This window comes from Sus scrofa, chromosome 14 (assembly GCF_000003025.6).
Source record: "Sus scrofa isolate TJ Tabasco breed Duroc chromosome 14, Sscrofa11.1, whole genome shotgun sequence".
Lineage (NCBI taxonomy): Eukaryota > Metazoa > Chordata > Mammalia > Artiodactyla > Suidae > Sus > Sus scrofa.
Window position 1 is genome coordinate 33,200,037 of NC_010456.5, and position 23,537 is coordinate 33,223,573.

General features: G+C 44.6%; 1 protein-coding gene across 2 annotated transcripts; it reads right to left on the minus strand.

Annotated features, from left to right (window-relative positions):
* PRKAB1 (protein kinase AMP-activated non-catalytic subunit beta 1) lies at positions 1,323-17,605 on the minus strand. Of its 2 annotated transcripts, none has more exons than XM_005670662.3 (7): positions 17,055-17,605; positions 14,514-14,677; positions 12,775-12,868; positions 12,376-12,490; positions 9,412-9,548; positions 3,930-3,998; positions 1,323-3,710 (listed from the first exon to the last, which is right to left on the minus strand). In XM_005670662.3, the coding sequence occupies exons 1-7, from the start codon at positions 17,211-17,213 to the stop codon at positions 3,633-3,635; spliced, it is 816 nt and encodes a 271-aa protein (XP_005670719.1). In that variant the 5' UTR covers positions 17,214-17,605; the 3' UTR covers positions 1,323-3,632. The 2 variants fall into 2 exon arrangements, with proteins under 2 accessions (XP_005670719.1, NP_001230550.1); NM_001243621.1 differs by having other exon boundaries at positions 2,384-3,710; positions 9,412-9,545; positions 17,055-17,590.

The following is a 23,537-nucleotide window of genomic DNA, read 5'->3' on the forward strand; positions in this document are numbered from 1 at the left end:
GAGAGCTTCCAAATGTTTCCTGCTGCAGCCTGGGGTTAATGGCACCCTCTGAGCCCTCACTCTGGTCAGCAGCCAGATTCTCTAACCCGTTACAGAAAAGGCCACCATGGGGCTAGGGGCTATGCTGCAGCTCCCCAAAACACCTAGTTTCCACAATTCTGGTGCTTGAATATACATACCCCTTCTATATTTTTGGGCTTAGCTGTGTATTGTGTCTAAAAAGTATCTTATCCACAAAAATAAATTCAAAATTGTTTAAAGACCTAAATATAAGCACGATATCATAAAACTTCTAAAGGAGAATATAGGGGAAACACTTTGACATAAATCATAGTAATATATGTTTGACCATTCTCCCAAGGAAAAGAAATGAAAGCAAAACCAAACAAATGGGACCTAATTAAACTTAAAAAGGTTTTGCGCAGCAAAGAAAGCCATTCAACAAACGAAGACATGCTACAGGACAGGAGAAAATATTTGCAAATGATGCAACCAACAAGTGGTTAATATCTAAAATACACAAACAGCTCATACAATCCGCTATCAAAAAAAAAAAAAAAATCCAATAAAAAAATGGCCAGGAGTTCAGTGGTAATGAACCCAACTAGCATCTGTAAGGTCTCGGGTTCAAAACCTGGCCTCACTCAGTGGGTTAAGGATCCAGCATTGTTGTGGCTGTGGTGTAGGCTGGCAGCTGCAGCTCTGATTAGACCCCTAGCCTGAGAACGTCCAAATGCCACAGGTGTAACCCTAAACATCACTCCTCCCCCAAAAAATTTTTTAAAATGGGCAGATTTAAGTAGACATTTTTTCCCAAAGGTGACATACTGATGGCTAATAGGCACATTAAAAGATGCTTGACGTCACTATCAGAGAAATGAAAATCAAAACCACAATGTGGTGGTACCTCATACTAGTCAGACAGGCCATCATCAAAAAATCTACAAATAAAAAATGTTGAAGAGGATATGGAGAAAAGGGAAGCTTTGTGCACTGTTGGGGCTGTAAATTGGTGAAGCAACTATGGTAAACAGTATGGAGTTTCCTCAAGAAAACTAAACTGCCACTTGATCTAGCAATTCCATTACTGGGTATATATCCAGAAAAATGAAAACACCAATTCAAAAAGATATACATACCCAGTGTTCATAGCAGCACTATGTACAAGAGCCAAGAGATGGGAGCAACCCAAGTGTCCGTCAACAGGTGACTACCTTAAGGGGGTTGTGTGTGTATATACATATATATACACATACACACACACATGTCCATAAACACACAGTAGAATATTACTCAGCCATAAAAATAATGAAATAATCACATTTGCAGCAACATGGATGAACTTAAGAGATTATTATACTAGGTAAGTCAAAGAATTATCATATGATCACTAATATGTGGAATCTAAAGATAATATAAATGAATATAAATACAAAAGAGAAACAGATTCAGACACAGAAAACATACTTATGGTTACCAAAGGGGAGGGGGAGGGCCCAATAAGGGGTATAGGATTAACAGACACAAATTATCATACCTAAAATAGACGAGCAACAAGGATTTACTATATAGCTCAGGGAATTACATCCAATACCTTATAATATCCTATAATGAAACAATCTACAAAAATATTGAATCCCTATGCTGTACACCTGAAACAAACATGATATTGTTTATCAACTGTATTTTTTCCATTAAAAAAAAAGTTTTATCCAGTTTTGCAAAGGATTTTTACATAGTTCCTCAGTCTACTTAAATAATCCCTCCAGCCCCTAAATCTAGGGTTCTCTCAACACTTGGGTTTTCATGGTAAGATGGCTAATTACCCAGCTGGGAACACTTTCTACGCTGCTCTTTACCATAAGTGGACAGAAGGCCTTCGAGGTTCCTTCTCAATTTTATTCAAAGGTTTCCTGATGCCTGGGATGAAGCAATTATAACTTCCAATTTTTGGTAGAAGGGACAGACCCTTTTACCTGGTGAGAAAGGCTGACTCCAAAACATCCTGGTGTCATCCAAGTGGGTGTCAGAATCCCAGGCTCCCCTGTGGTGCTTATCAGTGAGCAAGCAGCAGCCAGACCTCTGACACAGGGCTGCAGCCAATCTGCCCACACTAGGACCTTCGCCGCTGCCTCTCCTCAGCTCCCGTGTCACTTTTCAATTTTACAGCCTCCTCAACTCTGTGTGCAGAATAGGTGGGTCAGGGCCCGGCCCTCAGCCATGCGCACTCAGCCCAGAGTGCCACAGGGAGGGCACCATCTGCACTGTGTGTGGAGACATGACAAAGGTTGCAAAGCACTGCCCTTGAGAAACCTTGGGGAGAATTCTGGTCTCTTCTCCAAATGACTGCATGAAATCAAAGCTTCCTCCAAGGGCACGTCCATTATCTTTATAAGCTTTATTGAAACCTGTACATCAAAGTGACAGTAATTCAGTGTTTTGAAAACAGTAACAAAAGGGGTATCCCGGACGCAGGTTTACCAAATAAATACCAGAAGCCAGGGGGCTTGTTCCTCTGTCTCCCAGCAGGAGCACAGGGCATGATGGCAGCCTCCGCCCCCTCAGGGACAGGAGCCTCGCTAATGGCTGTGTCTCTGGCATCAACCTGGAAACCAAGCCGTGGGGAGAGATTCACTTTGGTCCAAAGGATGTCTTCCTGGCACAAATTCAGAAGGCTGCTGCCAGTTCTAATTTTCTTCCAGAATAAACAACAGCAGTTGCCACAGCCTTCCTGGCTGAGAAGGGACAGAGGTCCCAAGCAGGGTGGCACAGGCTAGGATCAGGTGCCTCCAAAGTTTTCGTGGTAACATTGTCACCTCATTATGATTTGAGTACAAAGCTACACAAACTCCCAGTTTAATAAATCCATCTGTGGTTTTCCAACTCTGCTCTGAGAACAGATTATTGCTGAGCATAGTTCATGTGACCTGTAGTCTAGTCAGGGTGACTTAAAAATTGTCCTAAGGCTGTATAGTCACAGCCACCTCTGGTTAAAAACAGAAACAAAAATACTTAGTGCACGTAAATGTAGGAAATAATTGTCAAACTTCATCTGGAAACCAGACAGGTTCTAATTTCTATAGAAATTACGCCTCCCTGGAGCAGGAACTGGAAGACGGCCTATTGCTTTGATTTCAGAGGACAGGTAGGACCAACCCTGAACTTGCTGCCAGGTCTGCGGCCAGGCCTCAGCAGGGACAAGTCAATACAAACATATACGACCCCAAATTTTGTGCGGCCTCCATTCCCGCTTCCCAGATTTTCACTAGCAAAGTGCCTAGTGTTCATTTTTGGCTTAAGAAAAATCTCCATAACCAGTTCAGAGGCTGTTGACTGAGACGTGCACTGCTGCCCTCTGCCCTGCGGTGTGGGGGCTGCAGAGCACCTGCTTCCCCCACTCCCTTCTCAGCCTTGATGGGTCCCCAGACCCAGCACTGGGTACTAAGAGGACTGTTATAGACTGAGGTGCTTCAGGAGCTGCTGTGTCTGGAACAAACCTTCAAGTAGGACAAGGGCGGGTATGAAATGTCTTATGAAGAGTGTGAAGTGAGAAATCTGCAGTCCATTCCTTCTAGTGGGAAGCATGCACGGGTGGAGCCTGGGGCTGCAGCCCATGGGTAGCTCCCAGCTCTTCATATGGGCTTGTACAACAAGGTAGTGACATATTTTTTCTTGTACCGGTGGGTCGCGCTGAGCACCATCACTCCATCCTGAGGAAGAAGGTAGAAATCAAAGGTGGGACTAAGTCAGGGGGCTCAAATCGCAGGGAGCATGAGAATCATCTAGAGGGCTTAGTAAAAGCAGATGCCCTGCCTGTGGGTCTGGGTCAGGGCCTGGAAGCTGCTGGTTGGTAAGTACCACAGGTGATCCCACCGCTAGGGGGCCTCAGAGCACCAGTGAAGAAACAGCTGCAACAAAGGCGTCCTTACCTTGATGGATAGTGCGTAAAGGTGGTTCAACATGACGTGGTTGGGCTCAGGAAGCAAAGCTGGATCACACTGCGGGGCAACAAAAGCAGACGGGTGCCCTTAGGATCTGGACATCAGGAAGATACTCTCGGTTCACAGCACTGCCTTTCACAGGACACGAGGCAGGCTCTTGTGCCCCATTCTTCCTAAGTCAGGCAGGGAAAGGGCTCGTGCCTGGTGCTCCAATTAAGGGGAGTTCCTTGGGTGCCTGCTGGGTGCACCAGTGTGCAACTCTGGCCAGGCTTCATCTTGATCTCTAGGGTATGGGCCATGGCTCTGTGCTCTTACTGGAGAGGCAGGAAGAGCCACCCGATGAAAGCATTTTTAGAGAAAGCAGGATGATATAATCTATACTCAACACTTCTGAGCAGGGCTGCAAGTTCATGTTTGTAAGACTCAGATGGGGAGCTTCAAGAATCAAATGGGTAATTGGCTGGAAATGAACAACAAGAAAAAAGACTGCAAAAAACACAAACGTGGAGACTAAACGACATGCTACTGAACAACCAATGGATCAATGAAGAAATCAAAGAGGAAATTAAAAAATACCTAGAAGCAAATGACAACGAAGATAAGACACTCCAAAACCTATGGGATGTAGCAAAAGCCATTCTAAGAGGAAAGTTGATAGCAATACAAGCCCACCTCAGTAAACAAGAAAAAGCTCAAATAAACAAGCTAACTTTACATTTAAAGCAGCTCGAGAGAGAACAGACAAGACCTAAAGTTAGCAGAAGGAAAGAAATCATAAAGATCAGAGCAGAAATCAATGAAATAGAAAAAGAAAACCACAGAAAAGATCAATGAAATGAAAAGCTGGTTGTTGGAAAAGATCAACAAAATTGATAAACCCTTAGCCACACTTATCAAGAAAAAGAGAGGACTCAAATAAAATTAGAAATGAAAAAGGAGGAGTAACAACAGACATCACAGAAATACAAAGGATCATGAGAGACTACGGTACACAACCATATGCCAATAAAACAGAAAACCTAGAAGCAATGGACAAATTCTTACAAAAATACAATCTTCCAAGACTAAACCAACATGAAATAGAAAAGATGAACAGGCCAATCACAAGTACTGAAATTGAAACTGTGACTAAAAAACTTCCAACAAACAAAAGTCCAAGACCAGATGGCCTCACAGGTGAATTCTACCAAACATTTAGAGAAGAGCTACCACCTATCCTTCTGAAACTATTCCAAAAAATTGCAGAGGAAGGGACACTCCCAAACTCATTCTATGAGGCCACCATCAATCACTCTGATACCAAAACCAAAGATACTACAAAAGAAGAAAATTACAGGCCACTTTCACTTATGATCATAGATGCAAAAATCCCCAACAAAATACTAGCACAACCTTAACCCAACAATAAGAGGATTGTATTGTACATCATGATCAAGTGGGATTTATCCCAGGGATGCAAGGGTTCTTGAACATCCGCAAATCCATCAGTGTGATACACCACATTAACAAACTGAAGAATAAAAACCATAAGATCCTCTCAATAGACGCGGAAAAAGGCTTTGACAAAACCGAATACCCATTTCTGATAAAAACCCTTCAGAATGTGGGCATAGAGGGAATCTACCTCAACACAATAAAGGCCATATATGACAAACCCACAGCTAACTTCATTCTCACTGGTGAAAAGCTGAAAGAATTCCCACTGAGAGCAGGAACAAGACAAGGATGTCTGCTCTTGCCACTACTCTTCAACATAGTTTTGGAAGTCCTAGCCACAGCAATCAGAGAAGTAAAAGAGATAAAAGAGTCCAAATTGGAAAGGAAGAAGTAAAACTATCACTATTTGCAGATGACATGATACTATACCTAGAGAATCCTGAAGGCTCTACCAGAATATGGCAAAGTTGCAGGATACAAAATCAATGGCATTTCTATATACTAACAATCAAAGATCAGAAAGAGAAATTAGGGAAGCAACACCATTTACCATCATATCCAAAAGAATAAAATACCTAGGAGTAAACCTACATAATGGGACAAAAGACCTGAGTTCTGAAAACTGTAAAACACTAATGAAAGAAATCAAAGACAATACATGGAAAGATATACCATGCTCTTGGACTGGAAGAGTCAATATTATCAAAATGACTATACTACCCAAGGCAATCGATAGATTCAATGCAATCCCTATCAAAGTACTAAGGACATTTTTCACAGAACTCAAACAAATTTTTTTTTTTTTTTTTTTTTTTTTTTGGTCTTTTTGCCTTTTCTAGAGCCACTCCCATGGCATATGGAGGTTCCCAGGCTAGGGGTCTAACTGGAGCTGTAGCTGCTGGCCTACGCCAGAGCCACAGCAATTCGGGATCCAAGCTGCATCTGCAACCTACACCACAGCTCACAGCAACACCAGATCCTTAACCCACTGAGCAAGGCCAGGGATCGAACACACAACCTCGTGGTTCCTAGTCAGATTTGTTAACCACTGAGCCACAACGGGAACTCCTCGAATTAAATATTGTAAAGTTTGTTTGGAAGCACAAAAGACCCAGAATAGCCAAAGACATCCTGAAAAAGAAAAATGGAGCTGGAGAAATCAGGCTCCCTGACTTTAGACTATACTACAAATCAACAATCATCAAAACTATATGGTACTGGCACAAAGACAGAAATATAGATCAATGGAACAGGATAGAAAACCCAGGATTAAACCCATGCACCTACAGTCAACTAATCTATGACAGAGGAGGCAAGAATACCCAGTGGAGAAAAGACAGCCTATTCAATAAGTGGCGCTGGGAAAACTGGACAGCCACATGGAAAAGAATGAAATTAGAACACTCCCTAACACCATACACACACACAAAAACCCTCAAAATGGATTAAAGACCTAGATCTACAACCAGATACTATAAAACTCTTAGAGGGAAACATAGGCCAAACACTCTCTGACATAAACAACAGCAACATCTTCTCAGATCCACCTCTTAGAGTATTGACAATAAAAACAAAAATAAACAAATGGGACTCAATTAAACTTAAAATTTTCTGCACAGCAAAGTAAACCCTAAACAAAACGAGAAGACAACCCATAGAATGGAAGAAAATCTTTGCAAATGAATCGACTGACAAGGAATTAATCTCCAAAATTTATAAATACCGTCTGCAGCTCCATACCAAAAAAACAAACAATCCTATCAAAAAATGGGCAGAAGATCTAAACAGACAGTTCTCCAAAGAAGACATTCGGATGGCCAAAAAACACATGAAAAGATGTTCAACATTACTCATCATTAGAGAAATGCAAATCAAAACCACTCTGAGGTTTGGCGTTACACCAGCCAGAATGGCCATCATCAAAAAGTCAATAAGTGCTGGAGAGGGTGTGGAGAAAAAGGAACCCTATTACACTGTTGGTGGGATTGTAAATTGGTACAATCACTGTGGAAAACAGTATGGAGATTCCTCAGAAAACTACAACTAGAACTACCATTTGATCCAGCAATACCACTCCTGGGCATTTAACCAGAGAAACCAATGACTCAAAAAGACACATGTACTCCAACGTTCATTGCAATGCTATTTGCAATAGCCAAGACATGGAAGCAACCTAAATGTCCATCGACAGAGAAGTGGATCAAGAAGATGTGGTCCTTATACACAATGGAATATTACTCAGCCATTAAAAGGAAGGAAATACCGGCATTTTTAGCAACATGGATGGACCTAGAAATTATCACGCTAAGTGAAGTCAGACAATGAGACACCAACCTCAAATGCTATCACTTACATATGGAATCTGAAAAAAGGACACAATGATCTTCTTTGCAGAACAGATACTGACTCACAGACTTTGAAAAACTTATGGTTTCCAAATGAGACAGATTGGGGGGTGGGGAGATATGCTGGGGGTTTGGGATCGAAATGTAATAAATTCATTGAGTAATATAAAAAAATAAATTAAAAAAAAGAAAAAAGAAAAAACAGGTAACTGGGGGAGGGGGAGAGGCGCTATTAACCCATAAAAGCTCACACAGGAGCCAAAGTGCTGCCACACCTTCCTATTTTTTACGAGAACACAAAAATCCACAATGTATACTCCCCAATTTTTTCTTCTTTTATGGCCACACCTGCGGCATATAGAGTTCCTGGGCTAGGGGTTGAATCAGAGCTGCAGCTCCTGGCCTACGCCACAGCCACATGAACTGTGTCTGTGACCTGTGCTGCACCTTGTGGCAACACCAAATCCTTAACCCGCTGACCGAGGCCAGGGATCAAAACCCACATCCTCATGGATACCACGTCAGGTTCTTAACCTGCTGAGCCACAATGGGAACTCCCACTCCATTTTATAAATGCTAGTTCAAAACAGGAAAAGGGTCTGACAAAAGCTGGCTCATCTGTCAATCATGTCTTTAGGGGACACTCTCAAAACAGGGCACGGGGGAGGACTGGTGCCCCAAGAACCACAAGTCCCTAGGGTACACACAGTGACTGTGGTAGGGAAAGCCTGCCCATGTATGCCTCCAGGTCCCAGCCTCGGCACAGGTGTACCCACTTCTGTGTGGCATCCAGGGCAGAAGTGTGGTTACTTTCTCACCTTCTAAGAGCATGCCTTTTAGGTGGAGGCTTGGACAAAATTGAAGAACATCTAGGTTCTGACAATTACGGTTACACCGTACAGCCCAGAGCTGGGGGACTGGGCAATTCATGGTCAACGGGATGGGAAGTGAACCACAAGGGGTAACAGGGTGCTCGCCCGGATTGAGGAGGAGGCACAATTCCTTTGAGGAGCAGTACCAGTTTCCCAGAGGCAACATGTGTTACCCAGATAACCTGAGTTTTGATCCTGGAGCACTCATGTTTCTGAAGGCAATTTGGTGATTAAATTAGGTTGTAAAATTGGGGGGCCAGGAGTTCCCATCATGGCTCAGCGGTTAACAAACCTGATTAGTATATGAGGACGTGGGTCTTGATCCCTGGCCTCGATCAGTGAGTTAAGGATCCAGCATGGTTTTGAGCTTTGGTGCAGGTTGCAAACACGGCTTGGATCCCGCGCTGCTGTGGCTGTGGCATAGGCCGGCATCTGCAGCCCCGATTTGACCCCTAGCCTGGAAAGTTCCATATGACATGGGTGCAGCCCTCAAAAATAAAATAAAATTGGGGGCCAGAGAAGGAATCCCATTACTCAGCTTTCTGAGATGGGATGCTTATATAGTTCGTCATGACATTTAAAGGAAGGGGGCTCGGGCTGAGGGAACGAAACACAACAAGAGTGCAGAAGGCTCTGTGGGATGGGGGAGGCAGCACCCACACCCCGGAAACATCTTGCTGGCAACCTGTTCCCATGTCAGAGGTGGTGACACTGATGGGTGACACCCGACGTTCTCACCAGCTGCTTTGCAGGAGGTGGACGGAAGGGAGTAGCTGAGCAAGACTGAGGGCAGTCTGGGCAGCTGTCTGTACTCACAGAAATGCCTGTGTCCTTGTTCAGGATGACCTGGAGAAGGTGTGGTGGGAGGATGGGTGGGGCTTTAAACCGCTCCTCTGGTTTCCAGACGTAGGGCTCCTGATGGTAGGGTCCTGGCGGGGAACTGGACAGCTCTGCTGGAAGATGGTGACAGGACAATTTGAAGATTGGGAGTTCCAGAAGCTGTCTCACTTAATTTATGGCATCATTTAGCTTTCCTTGTCTTTTGTTCCCTTAAAACAGATTTATAATCTCTTGAAAGATATACTGGCCCTATAGGGGTGAAGAGCAAGGGCAATGAGAAAACCCTTTTGGAATCTGGATGATGGGCATAAAACTCAGCTGTCAACTCAGACGCCCTAGTGGCAGATAGGAGCTGTGGGAGTGGGTCAGAGTCGCAGGAGGCTATTCACAGCGACCTGACCTGACAGTCACTGCAGGCAAAGGCTTCCCTCTTGCTGCAGAACAGGCTGGCAAACACAGCAAAGAAGAGCTCAAGGCTTCAAGTGAGGCTTCCACGGCTAAGCCCAAGTCGGGAGCACCGCCAGCCAAAATAAAACCAAAGATAAAACAGCTTATTTAGGAGTTCCCACTGTGGCACAGTGCTCAGGTCAGTGCGGAGAAGGTTCGATCCATGGCCCAGAGGTTCAGATTCAATTCCTGGCCCAGGAACTTCCATTGCCACATGCAGGTGTGGCCACGAAACAAAAAATCTCAGCCTATTTTTACAGAGGCCTTAAGCACATTTCAAAACTAAAACACAAAGTTGAAAACCTGATCTCTGAAGATTTTCTGCTTCCATCAACGTCACTCAGGCTCCTTTCGAAGTCATGCTTGAGTATCCCAATTACACAGACATATTAAATGCAGTGTTTTGTAAGCTTAGAAGCCGCTTACTTAGTGATGTATGGCCACCTGGCCGGGACCAAGCTGTTATTCCAAGGACACCTGGGCTGCACTGGCCGCCCAAGATTTGTGCTGTCCACATAAAGCAGAGATGGCCTAGCTCTGGCAGTTCCTTCCGCGGCATTTTCTAGAGGGCCAGACTCCCCTCTCATGACATAGCCCCAACACAAAAGGAATCTGAGAAAGGCATTCAGTGCTCAAAACTGAGCCATTAAGAGTAAACATGGGAAGAGTTCCCATCATGGCTCAGTGGTCAATGAACCCGACCAGGAACCATAAGGTTTCGGGTTCGATCCCTGGCCTCGCTCAGTGGGTTAAGGATCCAGTGTTGCTGTCAGCAGTGGTGTAGATCGCAGACGTGGCTCAGACCCAGCGTTGCTGTGGCTGTGGTGTAGGCTGGTGGCTACGGCTCCAGTTAGACCCCTAGTTTGGGAAGCTCCATATGCTGTGGGCGCGGCCCTAGAAAGCAAAAAAAAGAGTAAATATAGGAGAGTTCCCACTGTGGCGCAACAGGATCACCAGTGTCTCTGCAGTGCCAGGACACAGTTCAATCCCCAGCCTGGCAATGTGGGTTAAGGGTCCAGCGTTGGTGCAACTGTGACTTGGATCTGATTACTGGCCTGGGGAACTCCATATACTGCGGGGCAGCATAAAAATGGGGGAAAAAAAAAATAAAAAGTAAACATGGGGAGTTCTCACCATGGCACAATGGGTTAAGGACCTAGCATTGCCACAGCTGTGGCATAGTTTGAAGCTGTGGCTCAGATTCAATTCCTGGCCTGGAAACTTCCATATTCCATGAGACCAGCCAAAAAAGAAAAAAAGAGTAAATGTGTATCTTGAGAAAGGGAGTCTAGACATGAGAAGAGGATGGAGAGGCTGAAGGTAGTTTACCAGCTTTCTTTCACCAGGTGACCTCTGCTGCAGAGAACTGACCAAAAGCTTTGGTATGAGGCCTAAAATTTTACCTAGCAGCAAGTTAGGGCTATCTAGAGCTGTCTGGGCATTGCCTCCAACCTCTAATTGCCACCTAACTGAGTAAGAAGGAAATGATTTCTCTAAAAGATGACTTAGCTATCCAGAGCAAGGAAAGCTGTTTTCAGATTTCCAATTCCTGTTCAGAAACCTGACTTGTCACCCCCGTGACCAATCTACTGGTGTGACTCCTGAGCTAATAGAGAGTAAGATCCTGGGGCAGAAACTCCAAGCCCAGGTAGTGACAATGAAGGATCACCCTGTAAACTGAACTCAACTCAACTCATCTTCTTGAAGGGTCAGACACAGTCTTGGGGGCTCATTTCACTGCCTCCCATGGGGTCCCAGAACTATTTGAAGCCCTGCAAGAGGGGGCAGTGCAGCTGGTGTTGCCCCTCGAGAGGCCAACTGACCCCTCTCCTTGAGCTGTCCATATTATGTTTCCAAGCAGTTTCTTCCTGTGGGTTTGAATGGAAAGCAATTTACTGAGAGCTTGATGATAAGATGATGCTCAGAAGATTGGGAAGTTTTCCTGGGACTGTATCGCACAGGGCAGGCCATGTAGCCTGTTTCCTGTGCTGAGCCTCTTTCTCCCCTGAAGGGACTCTGACAAGGTGCTATGGGACCATGCAGGTGACAGCCAAGGTCACTGAGAGGTCTACCACCCGTCAGGCGGAAACTCTCCAGGCGCCCCGAGCTGGCCAAGAGCAGGCAAGGAGCTGGCAGGCTTCCACAGGGCTGGCTGCTCACTGGTCCAAAGCGACTCTCCAGAGCCTCATGGACCTGCCCCTGGCACGAGACCAAGCCCTGGTTCCATTTCCATTGTCTGCTCTCTATGGCCACGCAGACCTACTGAACCCTGGAGATGACCCAAGAATGACTTACAACTTCCCCAGGGCTAGATTTCCCTTCCCCTGCCCTGACACAGAGTTAGGCATTAGTCCTGTGGCTCTTCAGAGAACAATGAACGCTCACCAGTGGGGCAGCTTCAGCTCAAGAGGGAGAAGCAAGAGGAACAAGCCTATTTCCAAACTACACAGCCCCCACCTGCACACATGTGGTATAAAATAACTGTGTTCATACCAGATACATCGGAGCACTTTTGGGAATCCACCATTAAAGCATCAAATACTTCAAAGTCAGTTTTCTTCACTTGAATGATGTTGTTAACTGTGCCAAGCTGGCTGGTTACTACTGGCTGGGAAGAGACAAGACAGGCAGAAATCATAACACGGAAGGTCGCTGGTGGTGTTCTTCAGGGGACTGAGAATTCCTGGCTGGAAGGTCCCATCTCCTGGCTAGCTGACCTGCTCGTCTCAGTCGAGGATGCCAACAGTTTGACAGTTAGCACAGCTATCTAGCTCAGCCATATGCAGGGACCTCAACCAACAGGCCAAAGGGACCTGGCAGCTGTCTCTAGGGGACAGTGGTCTGTTGGGACCATGTGGGCAGCTGGAGGACCGGGGGCGGGAAGGAGGGTACCTCAGAGGGGTCGTGTGTCCACTGACCATCCACAAGGAATTTGTACTGATGCTCTCCTTCAGGCAGATCCAGGATGGCGACAAAATTATTGTGGCTGTGAGAAAAAAAGGAAGCAGAGGCTGTCAATGGAGTGGGCTGCCCTCTTGGCTGATTTGCCAAAACAGCCCTGGAATGAAATAAAACTTCCATGAAAAACTGAGAGTTCAGTTGCAGGAGAAATAAACTTTTTTTTTAATGATTTTTATTTTTTCCATTATAGTTGGTTTACAGTGCTGTCAATTTTCTACTGTACAGCAAAGTGACCCAGTCACACCCATATACATACACATTCTTTTGCTCACATTATCCTCCATCATGCTCCATCACAAGTGACTAGATACAGTTCCCAGTGCCACACAGCAGGATCTCATTGCTTATCCATTCCAAATGCAATAGTTTGCATCTACTAACCCCAGATTCCCAGTTCATCCCACTCCCTCCAGAAATAAACATTTTCTTGTTTGTTTTTTTTAGGGCCACACCCTTGGCATATGGAGGTTCCCAGGCTAGGAGTAGAATCAGAGCTGGAGCCACCAGCCTACACCACAGCCACAGCCCCAGGGGATCCAAGCTGTGTCTGCAACCTACACCACAGCTCACAGCAACGCCTGATCCTTAACCCACTGAACGAGGCCAGGGATCGAACCCACCACCTCATGGTTACTAGTCAGGTTTGTTAACCACTGAGCCAAGACGGGAACTCCCACATTTTTAATCAATTTAGATAATTTGGTATAATGATCTCAATCGAGAAAAGCTACCAGGAAGCAGCAATGGAAGTGGTTTCCTTGAAAGCTCGCTCTGCTCCAATACCAAGAACCCACATTCCTACCACCAGAAGGTCAACACACAGGCATTCATCTTCAACTGCTGTGCCAAGTACCACCTGGCAGACTGAATGCCCAGGTAGATGGCAACACAGGACCAAGAGCAGGCTGCCCGCCAAGTTTCACCCTTTGTTGGTTTGCTTAACACCAGAGAGGGGACTGATTTAACAGGGTACACAAACAATTCTCTAAAGCAACTTGTTTAACTACTAAGAAAAGGTTCCAGGAAACATGTTTTGTTCCTACTGGCCCTGACTTGTGACTAGGCTGAGGGGCCCCTTTCTACACCAAAGGCAGCCCTGGAAAAGCAGGTGGTTCCTTGTCGGGAACCAGGCATGTGGAAGTTTCCGGGGCCAGGGATCAAACCTGCACCACGGCAGCAATCCAAGCCACAGCAGTGACAAGGCGGCATCTTTAACCCACTGAGCCACAAGGGAACTCCACACCAGGGTTCCCGATCAAGGGTCTGACTGTAGTCTTGCTAATGGTGCCCACAGGACATTCAAACAAAAGTGATACACAGAGTCCAAGTCAGAAGGAAGCTCAGAAGCTGTCTGGCCCAACACTCCTCTCTCAGAGAGAGGGACACTGAGGCTCCGCTTAGCCTGGACAGACACAGAGCTGGAATATCTGAAGGGAAAGACGTTTGCGAGACAGAAATGCTCGTAACTGGGCACTGTTTTCTTCTAAGTGTGCCCTAAACCTAGAGACTCTGTGGGGGTGAGATTTGAACCCTGGAGTTATTAAGCACGACTATTTTCCATTCAGCATCTATTTTATCAAAACTTTTTCTTTTATTCATCCACGGCGCTCCTTTAGAAATCAGAGTATCCCGGGTTAAGACAAATACATGAAGATGCTCCAGGGAGTTACCTGCGTGTGAGGGGAAGTTTGCTCCAGTTGTTGAAGGAGCCGGATAAGTAAACTTCCTTTCCACCCCCCGTCCATCGAAACACAGTTGGCCGAGCCTGGGCAGAGGCTTTATCATTAACCTCCAGATCATGCTGCCAGGCCAGGAACTCCTCCTTCTCTGGAGCCTAGAAACAGAGGCGTTTACTCAGGACCAGGAAACCATTAGTGATAGCCCTACAAGAGAGAGTTACCTTAACACTGACGATTCAGTCTAGAAAGGAAACTGTCACTGCTGAGGTTCCTATTCTGACTCATTACCTGACCAGCTGTGCCTCGGTTTCCCCAAAATGGAAATAATAAAATAATTATTTCTGAAGGCCATTGTGAAGGCTGAGTGAGACAGTTCACGGAACATGCTCTGCATAGTGGGGGACCCAGGTAAATGCTTAGTAATCATTAGCTGTTGTTACTGCTGTTGTTAGAGATCGACAGCAACATTCTAGGAGAAATCATAAAACTCACTTGCAAGAAGACAGCAATGAATTCAAGACCAGCTTAATGAATGTTATTTTCCTTCCTTAAGCAAAATTTTGAAGTACACAAAAATTTCTCACGACCGTTTCAGAGCTGTCAACTTGAAAACTGGCAAATCCAGGCTCTAAGGAAGCAGAAACCTATTCACTGAGCGCCATCCAGGCACCAGGGAGAAGTGGACAAAGAAGATAAAGACTGGCCCTCATTACAGAAAATAACTGCTTGTGTGGGAAGTGTATAACCGAGGTATTCTGGAACAAGACAAATAAACCTGTTTAGCTCTGGGTGAAGTATATGTGGTTTTGGGTCTCTTACATTGTTCCTAGTCCAAAAACAAAGATGAAGAGAGCAGGAGCTGAGAGAGACTCTTATAGGTCTCAAGTAGGCTTCTAGTATCTTCGCTTCAAATACTGACCTGAGCTCACACAGAAGATACTTGCATTCTTTGAGTTTTCACAAGATCTACAGATTAAAGAATAACAGACTGGAATCACTTTACACTGAGGGTGTGATAACTAATCACAGCCAAAATGGTGAACTAGTGTAGTTAAAAGAATCCATGACTTTTTTTTTTTTAATCGGCATTCTATCCAATGTGTCTGCCTCATCATTTCATAACTTCTGAGGAAGTAGTAATGGAAATTATTTGAAATCATTCTTTACAGAGTATCCGTATGCCAAACATTTCTTGTAAGGTTTTAAAACAGCAGAAGAACAAGTGCTTCTTAAAGAAAATGGTTTGATTCTTAGGGTGTCTTAAATGGCTGCCCTTGGGCCATAATTACTTTTGGGGGAAGGGATGTCTAGTCATCGAAGAAACAGGATCCCAAAGTTCACTTTGCACACAGCAATGGAATGCAACAAATTCAGAAAGCAAGTTGAAACCACGGGCTGGAGGGCCAAGTAAAAGCAGACTCTTTAGAGTCAGCCTCAGAGCCAAGATCCAGGTGAGGACAAAAGACAATAACGTGACTCAGCCCAACATTTGAGAAAAAAAATCTGAGTACAGAAGGGATGAGTTACCAGGCAATTAGCCTAATGGACAGTGATGATTAACAAGCAAGCGGATGGTAACAGAATGCGTGTGTGTGGGGGAGGAGGGTCATCTTTTTCAAACTGACTTTGTTGCACTGCCCTTTAAGGAATTTTTTTTTTTTTTTTTTTTTTTTTTAAGGGTATACATATACCTATCAGCTGCTAGAATCACTAAATGTCCTTGGACTGGGCCCTGCCTTCTAGAAAGAGACCACATGATGCTTAGCAGGAAAGTAGCTGAAGCAGGAATGAAGATTTTTGTCTTCAGAGTTTTTTAAGAGTTAACAAGCCGACTGAGGCAGGATGCCCAAATGTGGCCTGCAAAAACATTTGCTTTGGCAAACATCAACATTAAACATTAAGTTTAAGTCATATTTAAACAACAGGAGAGAGAAGCTGAGTAGCAACTGGCTGCCTCCTTCAGACTAATACTTCACTTACTGACCTCCAGAAGTCAAATTACTTTTCTATGCCTGCTCTAAAGCGTGAACCACAAGTTTAGGCAACACTAAAGATCTCTGGGAACTGCGGTCAGCTGGTGAACACTACTATCACCTTACAGGTGTTCTGCCTTATCTCCAAAATTGAGGATAAACTGCAAAACTATTACAAAAAACGCCCGTGTGCATGAAAGTGGTAAAAGATTTCTCAAAGCTCTGAAATTAATTATACCTAAGAGAAAAGGAGCGACTAGAGCTCAATTACTGCTAACTCCACGATCTTAATTAATTAAGGATTTGAACCTGTCCCAGAGCTGCCTTTGCCTTAATGATGTTAAACGAAGTGAAATCCTCCTCCCTCGGGGTGACTTTGTCTTATCGATAATTCGACACAGGTTCCTGGGTTACTAAAAGGGCCATCTGGATTTTAAGTGCATAGTGTGAAGTATCACAGCTCTCTGACTTCTGATCATTAGGGGAATATGGCGGGAGGATCTAGTAGCTCTCAAAAGAAATTAAGGAGAAACGGATCCCTCCACCCCCATTACCTTACCTTAATTTCCTCGGAGTGGTAGAGGTCAGCGTCCTCAGGGCTGTCCATCAAGATTTTGGGCCGGTCCCCATCCTTGGAGCCCCCCGAACTGTCCCTTCGGGGAGTCTTGTGACCCCCTTGCCGGTCCAGCGCAGCGCGCTCACTGCTCGTATTACCCATCGCGGGGGTTTACGTGGACACCGGGAAGCCGGACCGAGCCTCTGCCCAGAGAAGGGACCGGGGACTCCCGGGACCTCCACCAGGACCCGGGAGAGTCGGAGCACCGGGTACCACACCCCTCAGAATAGGGTTCGAAGTTGGGATCCGGCCTGAATTTGGCCGGCAGGGCTGGCGAGGTCTCACAATCGCGCTTTACCTGCTCAATCAGCCGAGGGGAGAAGGGGAACCTACCAAGCTCCAAAGACAAGCCGACACTTAACCAACAACTCCCCCCACCTCTTAGGAACTTCCGCTTCCGGCACTTCCTCAAGTCGGCGGGGGCCACCGGGTGGGGGGTGGCTGCGCTCTGAGAAGAGCGCCAGGCAAACGGACCTCACTTCCGCTTCCGGTCTACGTCCGTGCGTTTACTAGCCCCAGACCGCCCCTGCGGGTTTCGGGGAGCGCTGTCGCAGTTGACCGCTCCGGCCGCCCGGGACGAGGCTGCTGAGGGCCGGCAGGGGGTGCTGAAGCGCGCCGGCCATGTGGGACGTCCTCCCCACGCTGGGATGAATGATGGTGTTAGATACCCTGGTTATCTTTGCCCACTTAAAGTTGATTCTTCCCTTTACAGCCAAAGGGGTCGTTCTAAAAGGCATATTTAGTTAAGCGATTCCTTAAAGATCTTTCATGTGCTCGCTCTCACACCTTTGAGTGTGTTAGAATCACCTGGAGTGCCTGTTTAAGATGCAGATTCACTTGCCCCTAATTCCTGGGAATTGTGATTCTGAAGCTCTGGCCTGGGATCTGCATTTTAATAAGCACACCAGGTGATTCTGATGCAAGTAGTCCTGCAGGTGTTTGAGATAATGACAGACCATAAGCTCTCTGGAAATTTCTCACATCTAGTATCTTGTGGGTGGGGGTGTGTGCATAAAAGGCAGGAGAAACACGGAGACAGAGTAAAGGAGAAAAAAGCTAGTTTTTATTGCTTTGCCAGGCAAACGAAGCTACAGCAGCCTAATCCCTTAAAGACTGTGCCATCCCTTGGGGGGAAATTGAAGGGAATTTTATAGTCTAAAAGGAGAAAAACAAGGTTCCAGATAAGAGACAGGATTCTTCTTACTTTGGGGGAATCTTGGTCATCAAAGTGGGAATCAGGAGATCTCGGCATGATCACCGTCTTCTGGGTTATTGCTGAGAATAACATTACTTGTGAAAAGGGCATATTGATCAGAGATTAGAACTAGGAAAGTTCCTGGAAAACATCACAGCTAATAATCTTTAACTCACAGGCAATTGTGTTCAGGGTGCCTAAACTTTAGTTTACAGGTGATTGTGTTTAGGATGAAATCAAGTGAGGGAGAAGCACAAGGAAGGGCTCTAAGGTGTTCAGTTTTAAAGTATTCATTTCCAAAGGAAGCATAAAGAATATAACTTTTCTCTTGGTATATAAGACGCCTGCATCATTATGTGTATCCCTTGAGAGGGAACCAGAATCCTGCCCCAAGGCTGTACCATTGTTGCTTGACTGATTCTCTCTTTGTCTCTCCTTCCTTCCCTGATCAGTAGGTGTCTGAACCTGCCCCTTGGAACTCAGGGAAGGCCAACAAGGCTGAATGAGGCACATTTCATAAAAACAAGAAATTGGGGACACAGAAAAGTTTTTGTGCCTATGAGCCCCACAGGGCCCTGCTTGGTTACATTATTAATGTATTTTCAAAAAACTGAGGGGTGCACAACCTTTTGATAGGCAGTTTTGCAAGATATTTAAAAATCACTTTGAACACATCATTCTACACAAAATGCATTTATTTATTAGTGTTTGTCATTTACTACGGCCAGTCCTTCAGCAAAGAGTGTGTATACATATGGTACTAAAATATTCTAATCTTCTCATTTGTTAGTCACTGTTAGATTTTTTTTTTTTTTGTTATTGGCAGTATGTGTGTGTGTGTGTTTGCATGTGGAGTATTTCAAAATTCTTTGCATTTGCTGCGCCTAGTCATGCATTTTGTCCACTGAACATTTATTTGGTACCTACAAAATGCCAGACATGTGTGAAGTAAATGGAAGACACAGATTATTAAGATATGGCCTCCTGGAGGAGAGTTTAGCAGTATTTATCAAAAAACACAGGAGTTTCCATCGTGGCGCAGCCAAAACAAATCCGACTAGGAACCATGAGGTCCCTGGTTCTATCCCTGGTCTCACTCAGTGGGTTAAGGACCCGGCATTGCCATGAGCTATGGTGTAGGTCCAAGACATGGCTTGGATCCTGCATTGCTATGGCTGTGGCGTAGGCCGGCAGCTGCAGCTCCGCTTAACCCCTAGCCTGGGAACCTCCATATGCCATGGGTGCGGCCCTAAAAAGACAAAAATAAAATAAAAAACACACCTTCATTCTGGTGCACAATTTTATGGCTAGGGAATATCTACAGAAATACACATGTGAAAATTATATGCAAACATGTTTATTTGCAGCCTCATTTCTAATAATATGTTAATTCTCACATGCACATTTTGATCTCTCTGAAACAGGATGCTTCTTACAATCAATGGAATCTTAGATTTGATGAAATGAGGAAATGAGAAGCTGCAGAATTCTAAAAAGTTTGTCAGTAGAATAGCTAAATGAATTAAATACATTCATTTTTATGGACTAACGAGCAACTTTTAAAAGAGAGGATAGGGAGTTCTTGTCGTGGCTCAGTGGAAGCAAATATGACTAGTATCCATGAGGACACAGGTTTGATCCCTGGCCTCCCTCAGTGGGTTAAGGATCCGGCATTGCCATGAGCTGTGGTATAGGTTGTAGATGCAGCTCAGATCCTGTGTTGCTATGGCTGTGGTGCAGGCCGGCAGCTGTAGCTCCGATTGGACCCCTAGCCTGGGAAACTCCATATACTGTGAGTACAGCCCTAAAAAGCCAAAAAAAAAAAAAGGGGGGGGTGGGCTAGGATATAGAATTATGTGGCAACTATGGAGAAATGTCTATGAAATTCCAAATCCCAAAGCAAGGGGCAGAACAGGAAGTTAACAACCTGAGCTCAGAATCAGCCTGCCTGGGTTCAAATTCTGGCCTTGCCACTTAAAAACTGTCACCTGGTTTCTTCTTTTGTGACATGGGGAATAAAACTAACACCTAGGCTTGTTTTGTGATTTAATTGAGAACCTGTATGAAAAGCACCTGACCCTTAGTAACCACTTAATAAACATTAGCCCTTTCCTTAGCATCATTAGGCTTGCAAATAGGAAGTTCTGGAAAGATATACAACAGGCTGTTAATAGTGGTCCCCTCTTAGAAGAGGAGTTGATTGGAAACAGGGGCAGATAGGGGATTTTCACTTTTTAGCTTTCTGTTTGAAAATATTTCTACTATGAGGCTCTACTACTTTTGTAATTTAAAAACATTCTTAAAAAATACAAAAACAGAGTTCCCATAGTGGCTCAGTGAACTGGACTATGTATGAACTGGACTAGTATCCATGAAGACTCAGGCTTGATCCCTGGCCTCACTCAGTGGGTTAAGGATCCAGCAGTACCGTGAGATGTGGCTTGGATCCCGAGTTGCTGTGGCTGTGGTGTAGGCCAGCGGCTGCAGCTCCAATTTGACCCCTAGCCTGGGAACTTGCATAAGCCATGGTGCGGCCGTTTAAAAAAAAAAAAAAGGAATCTATAGGATAGAGATGGAAGCAGACTCATAGAAAGGCAGCAATACAGGTAAACAAGAGATTCTAGGGAAGCTTGAACAGGATTTAAGCCAGGCCAGTGGATAACCCAGAATACATTCTATGATCTGTTTTTATTGCTCACAATAGGCGATGAAGAAACCATAGATATAAATACATTGATCTTTGGGTTCTTCCCCAAATAACATGAGAGATAAGGAAGAACAAGATAAGGTGAGTCGTGGACCACTAATCTGAACTATGCAAATGCTTTAATGCCTAAAGAAAATTTCAAGACTTCTACTCTGGTTTGAATAAGATAGTGATAGCCTAAGGTTTTCAACCAGTGAGAAAGCCCAGTAACTGGGATTGTATAGGTGTGCCCTGTGCAGGGGTGCCTACACTAGGAGGGAAGTAGGTCCTGAGGTTCCATCTGCCTGGAGGAATGAATGCCTTTTTCTAATTCGTACAAATGCAGCCATATGGATGAACAGTGGTCCTGGCCTCTCTCCAAAAGAAACATCTGAGCATGAGAACCAGAGGTAGCTATGTAAGATCTCTTCCTACTTAGCGTGTCTAACACACAAGACAGTAGGGATAAGAAACACCGAAATTTCAGAAAGGACCATTTTTGCCTTCAGTGAGCTCATTAAAAAAAGTTTGTGTCTATTATTGCACTATATGAAAGCAGATATAGATGGATTTACATCAAATTTGGAGGAAAAAATTTGGGACAGTCTGGCTTATAATGCTACACTATGTTCTCAAAACTGACTCTGGGGCATATTCAGGGAGATCTCAAAGAGATAAAGTTGAGTACAATAAGGTGTCTGTAACTGCTGAAGGAGGAGTCTTGCCACATTGTATTAAGAATTCATGGGGAGTTCCCTCTGTGGTACAGTGGGTTTTGGTCTAAAGATAATGAAGGAAAGTGTGACAATTCCTAGCAAAATTTAAATGGTCCTCACCCTTTGATTCAAACATTTTACTTCTAGGAATTTAACCAACAGATATACTTATGCACGAGCAAAATGATGAAAGACAGAGTCATCCATTGCAGTATTTGCATATGTGCAAGAGGAAACCGTTGGACACAGCCTATGTGTCCACCAGTAGAGGATGGGCTAAATAAATCATGACATAGCCATGCAATGGCAAGCCATATAGCCTTAAAAAAATGAGGAAATGCTATACACTGACATGAATCAATATCCAAGGTATATCAATAAGGAGGAGAAAAATAGTGCAGAAATTATCAAAACATTGTAAATCAACTATATTTCAATAAAATTTTTTAAAATGAAAAAAAAAAGTACGAAAAAAGAGTATGGTGCAGAACAGGGCGTCAAAGTATGCTAACACTTAGAGGGAGAAGAGAAAGAAGACATGTGTTTGCTTTAAAGGTGTGGAAGATCCGAAGAATATGATCTAGTAGGGAAGAGAAACATGAATCAAACAAGCATTGAGTAGTTATCTGTAATAAACGCTAAGAAGGAAAAATGTGACCTAGTGAGAAGGATATGATCTACCCAGGAGGTCAAGGTAGGCTTCAAGGAGGAAGTGACAATTAAGTTGAGATTTGAAGACTCTAAGTGTTAATAGTGAAGATTGTTTATCAAGCCCTATCATGTATCTGTCATTGTGCTTGATGTATCAATGCATGACCGCCCCCAGCAACAGTTCTTAGAGGGATCTCCTATTGTTATCACTCATATTTTACAGATGCAGAAACTGAAGCTCAGAAAGGTGAAATGACATGCTCAAGGTCACACAGCAAGGAAGTCATGGGACCAGTATTCAATCAAACATGGGCAACCAGACTGATACAGAAATTTAGGCATCCTTGGAGTTCCCACTGTGGTGCAGCAGGTTAAGGATCCAGGGTTGTCTCTGTGGCAGCTCGGGTTGCTGTGGAGGCATGGGTTCTATCCCCAACCCAGCACAGTGGGTTAAAGGATTGGCTTTGCCACAGCTGTGGCATAGGTTGCAGCTGCAGCTCAGATTCAGTCCCTGGCCTGGGAACTTCCATATTCCGAGTGCAGCCAAAAAAAAAAGAAAAAAAAATTGGCATTATGGACAGACCACTGGGTAATTTTCAATGGATAACAGATCATGTGGGACAGGCCAGTGGGTCAGGCAGATCAAGATTTTAAATATAATATTGCAATTGTCATTCACTGAGGGAGACCAAACTAGGTACTGTCTCGTCTTTTAACATCTTTTGACTTTTATAACTGTGGAGCCATTTTTCTCACTGTTACCAAAATCATTAATATCTGAGAGTTGGAAGGTATAAATTGCTAAATCAAAAGGTGGATCAATTATTAAACAGTGAATAAGTATAACACCTAGTGATGGTGATCAAAGTAGGCAAGGCTCCAGCAACCCCTAGGTGGCAATAAAAAGCAATGGAAATCCCACAGTCTTCCAAAAATTGTCCGTATTTTTTTGAATTTTTTGCTTTTTAGGGCCGCACCCGCAGGCTGTGGAGTTTCCCAGGCTAGGGATCCGATCAGAGCTGTAGCTGCTGGCCTATGCCACAGCAAAGCAGGATCTGAGCTGCCTCTGCGACCTAAACCACAGCTCATGGCAATACCAGATCCTTAACCCACTGAATGAGGCCAGGGATTGAACCCACAACCTCATGGTTCCTCCCACAACCTCGTTTCCGCTGAGC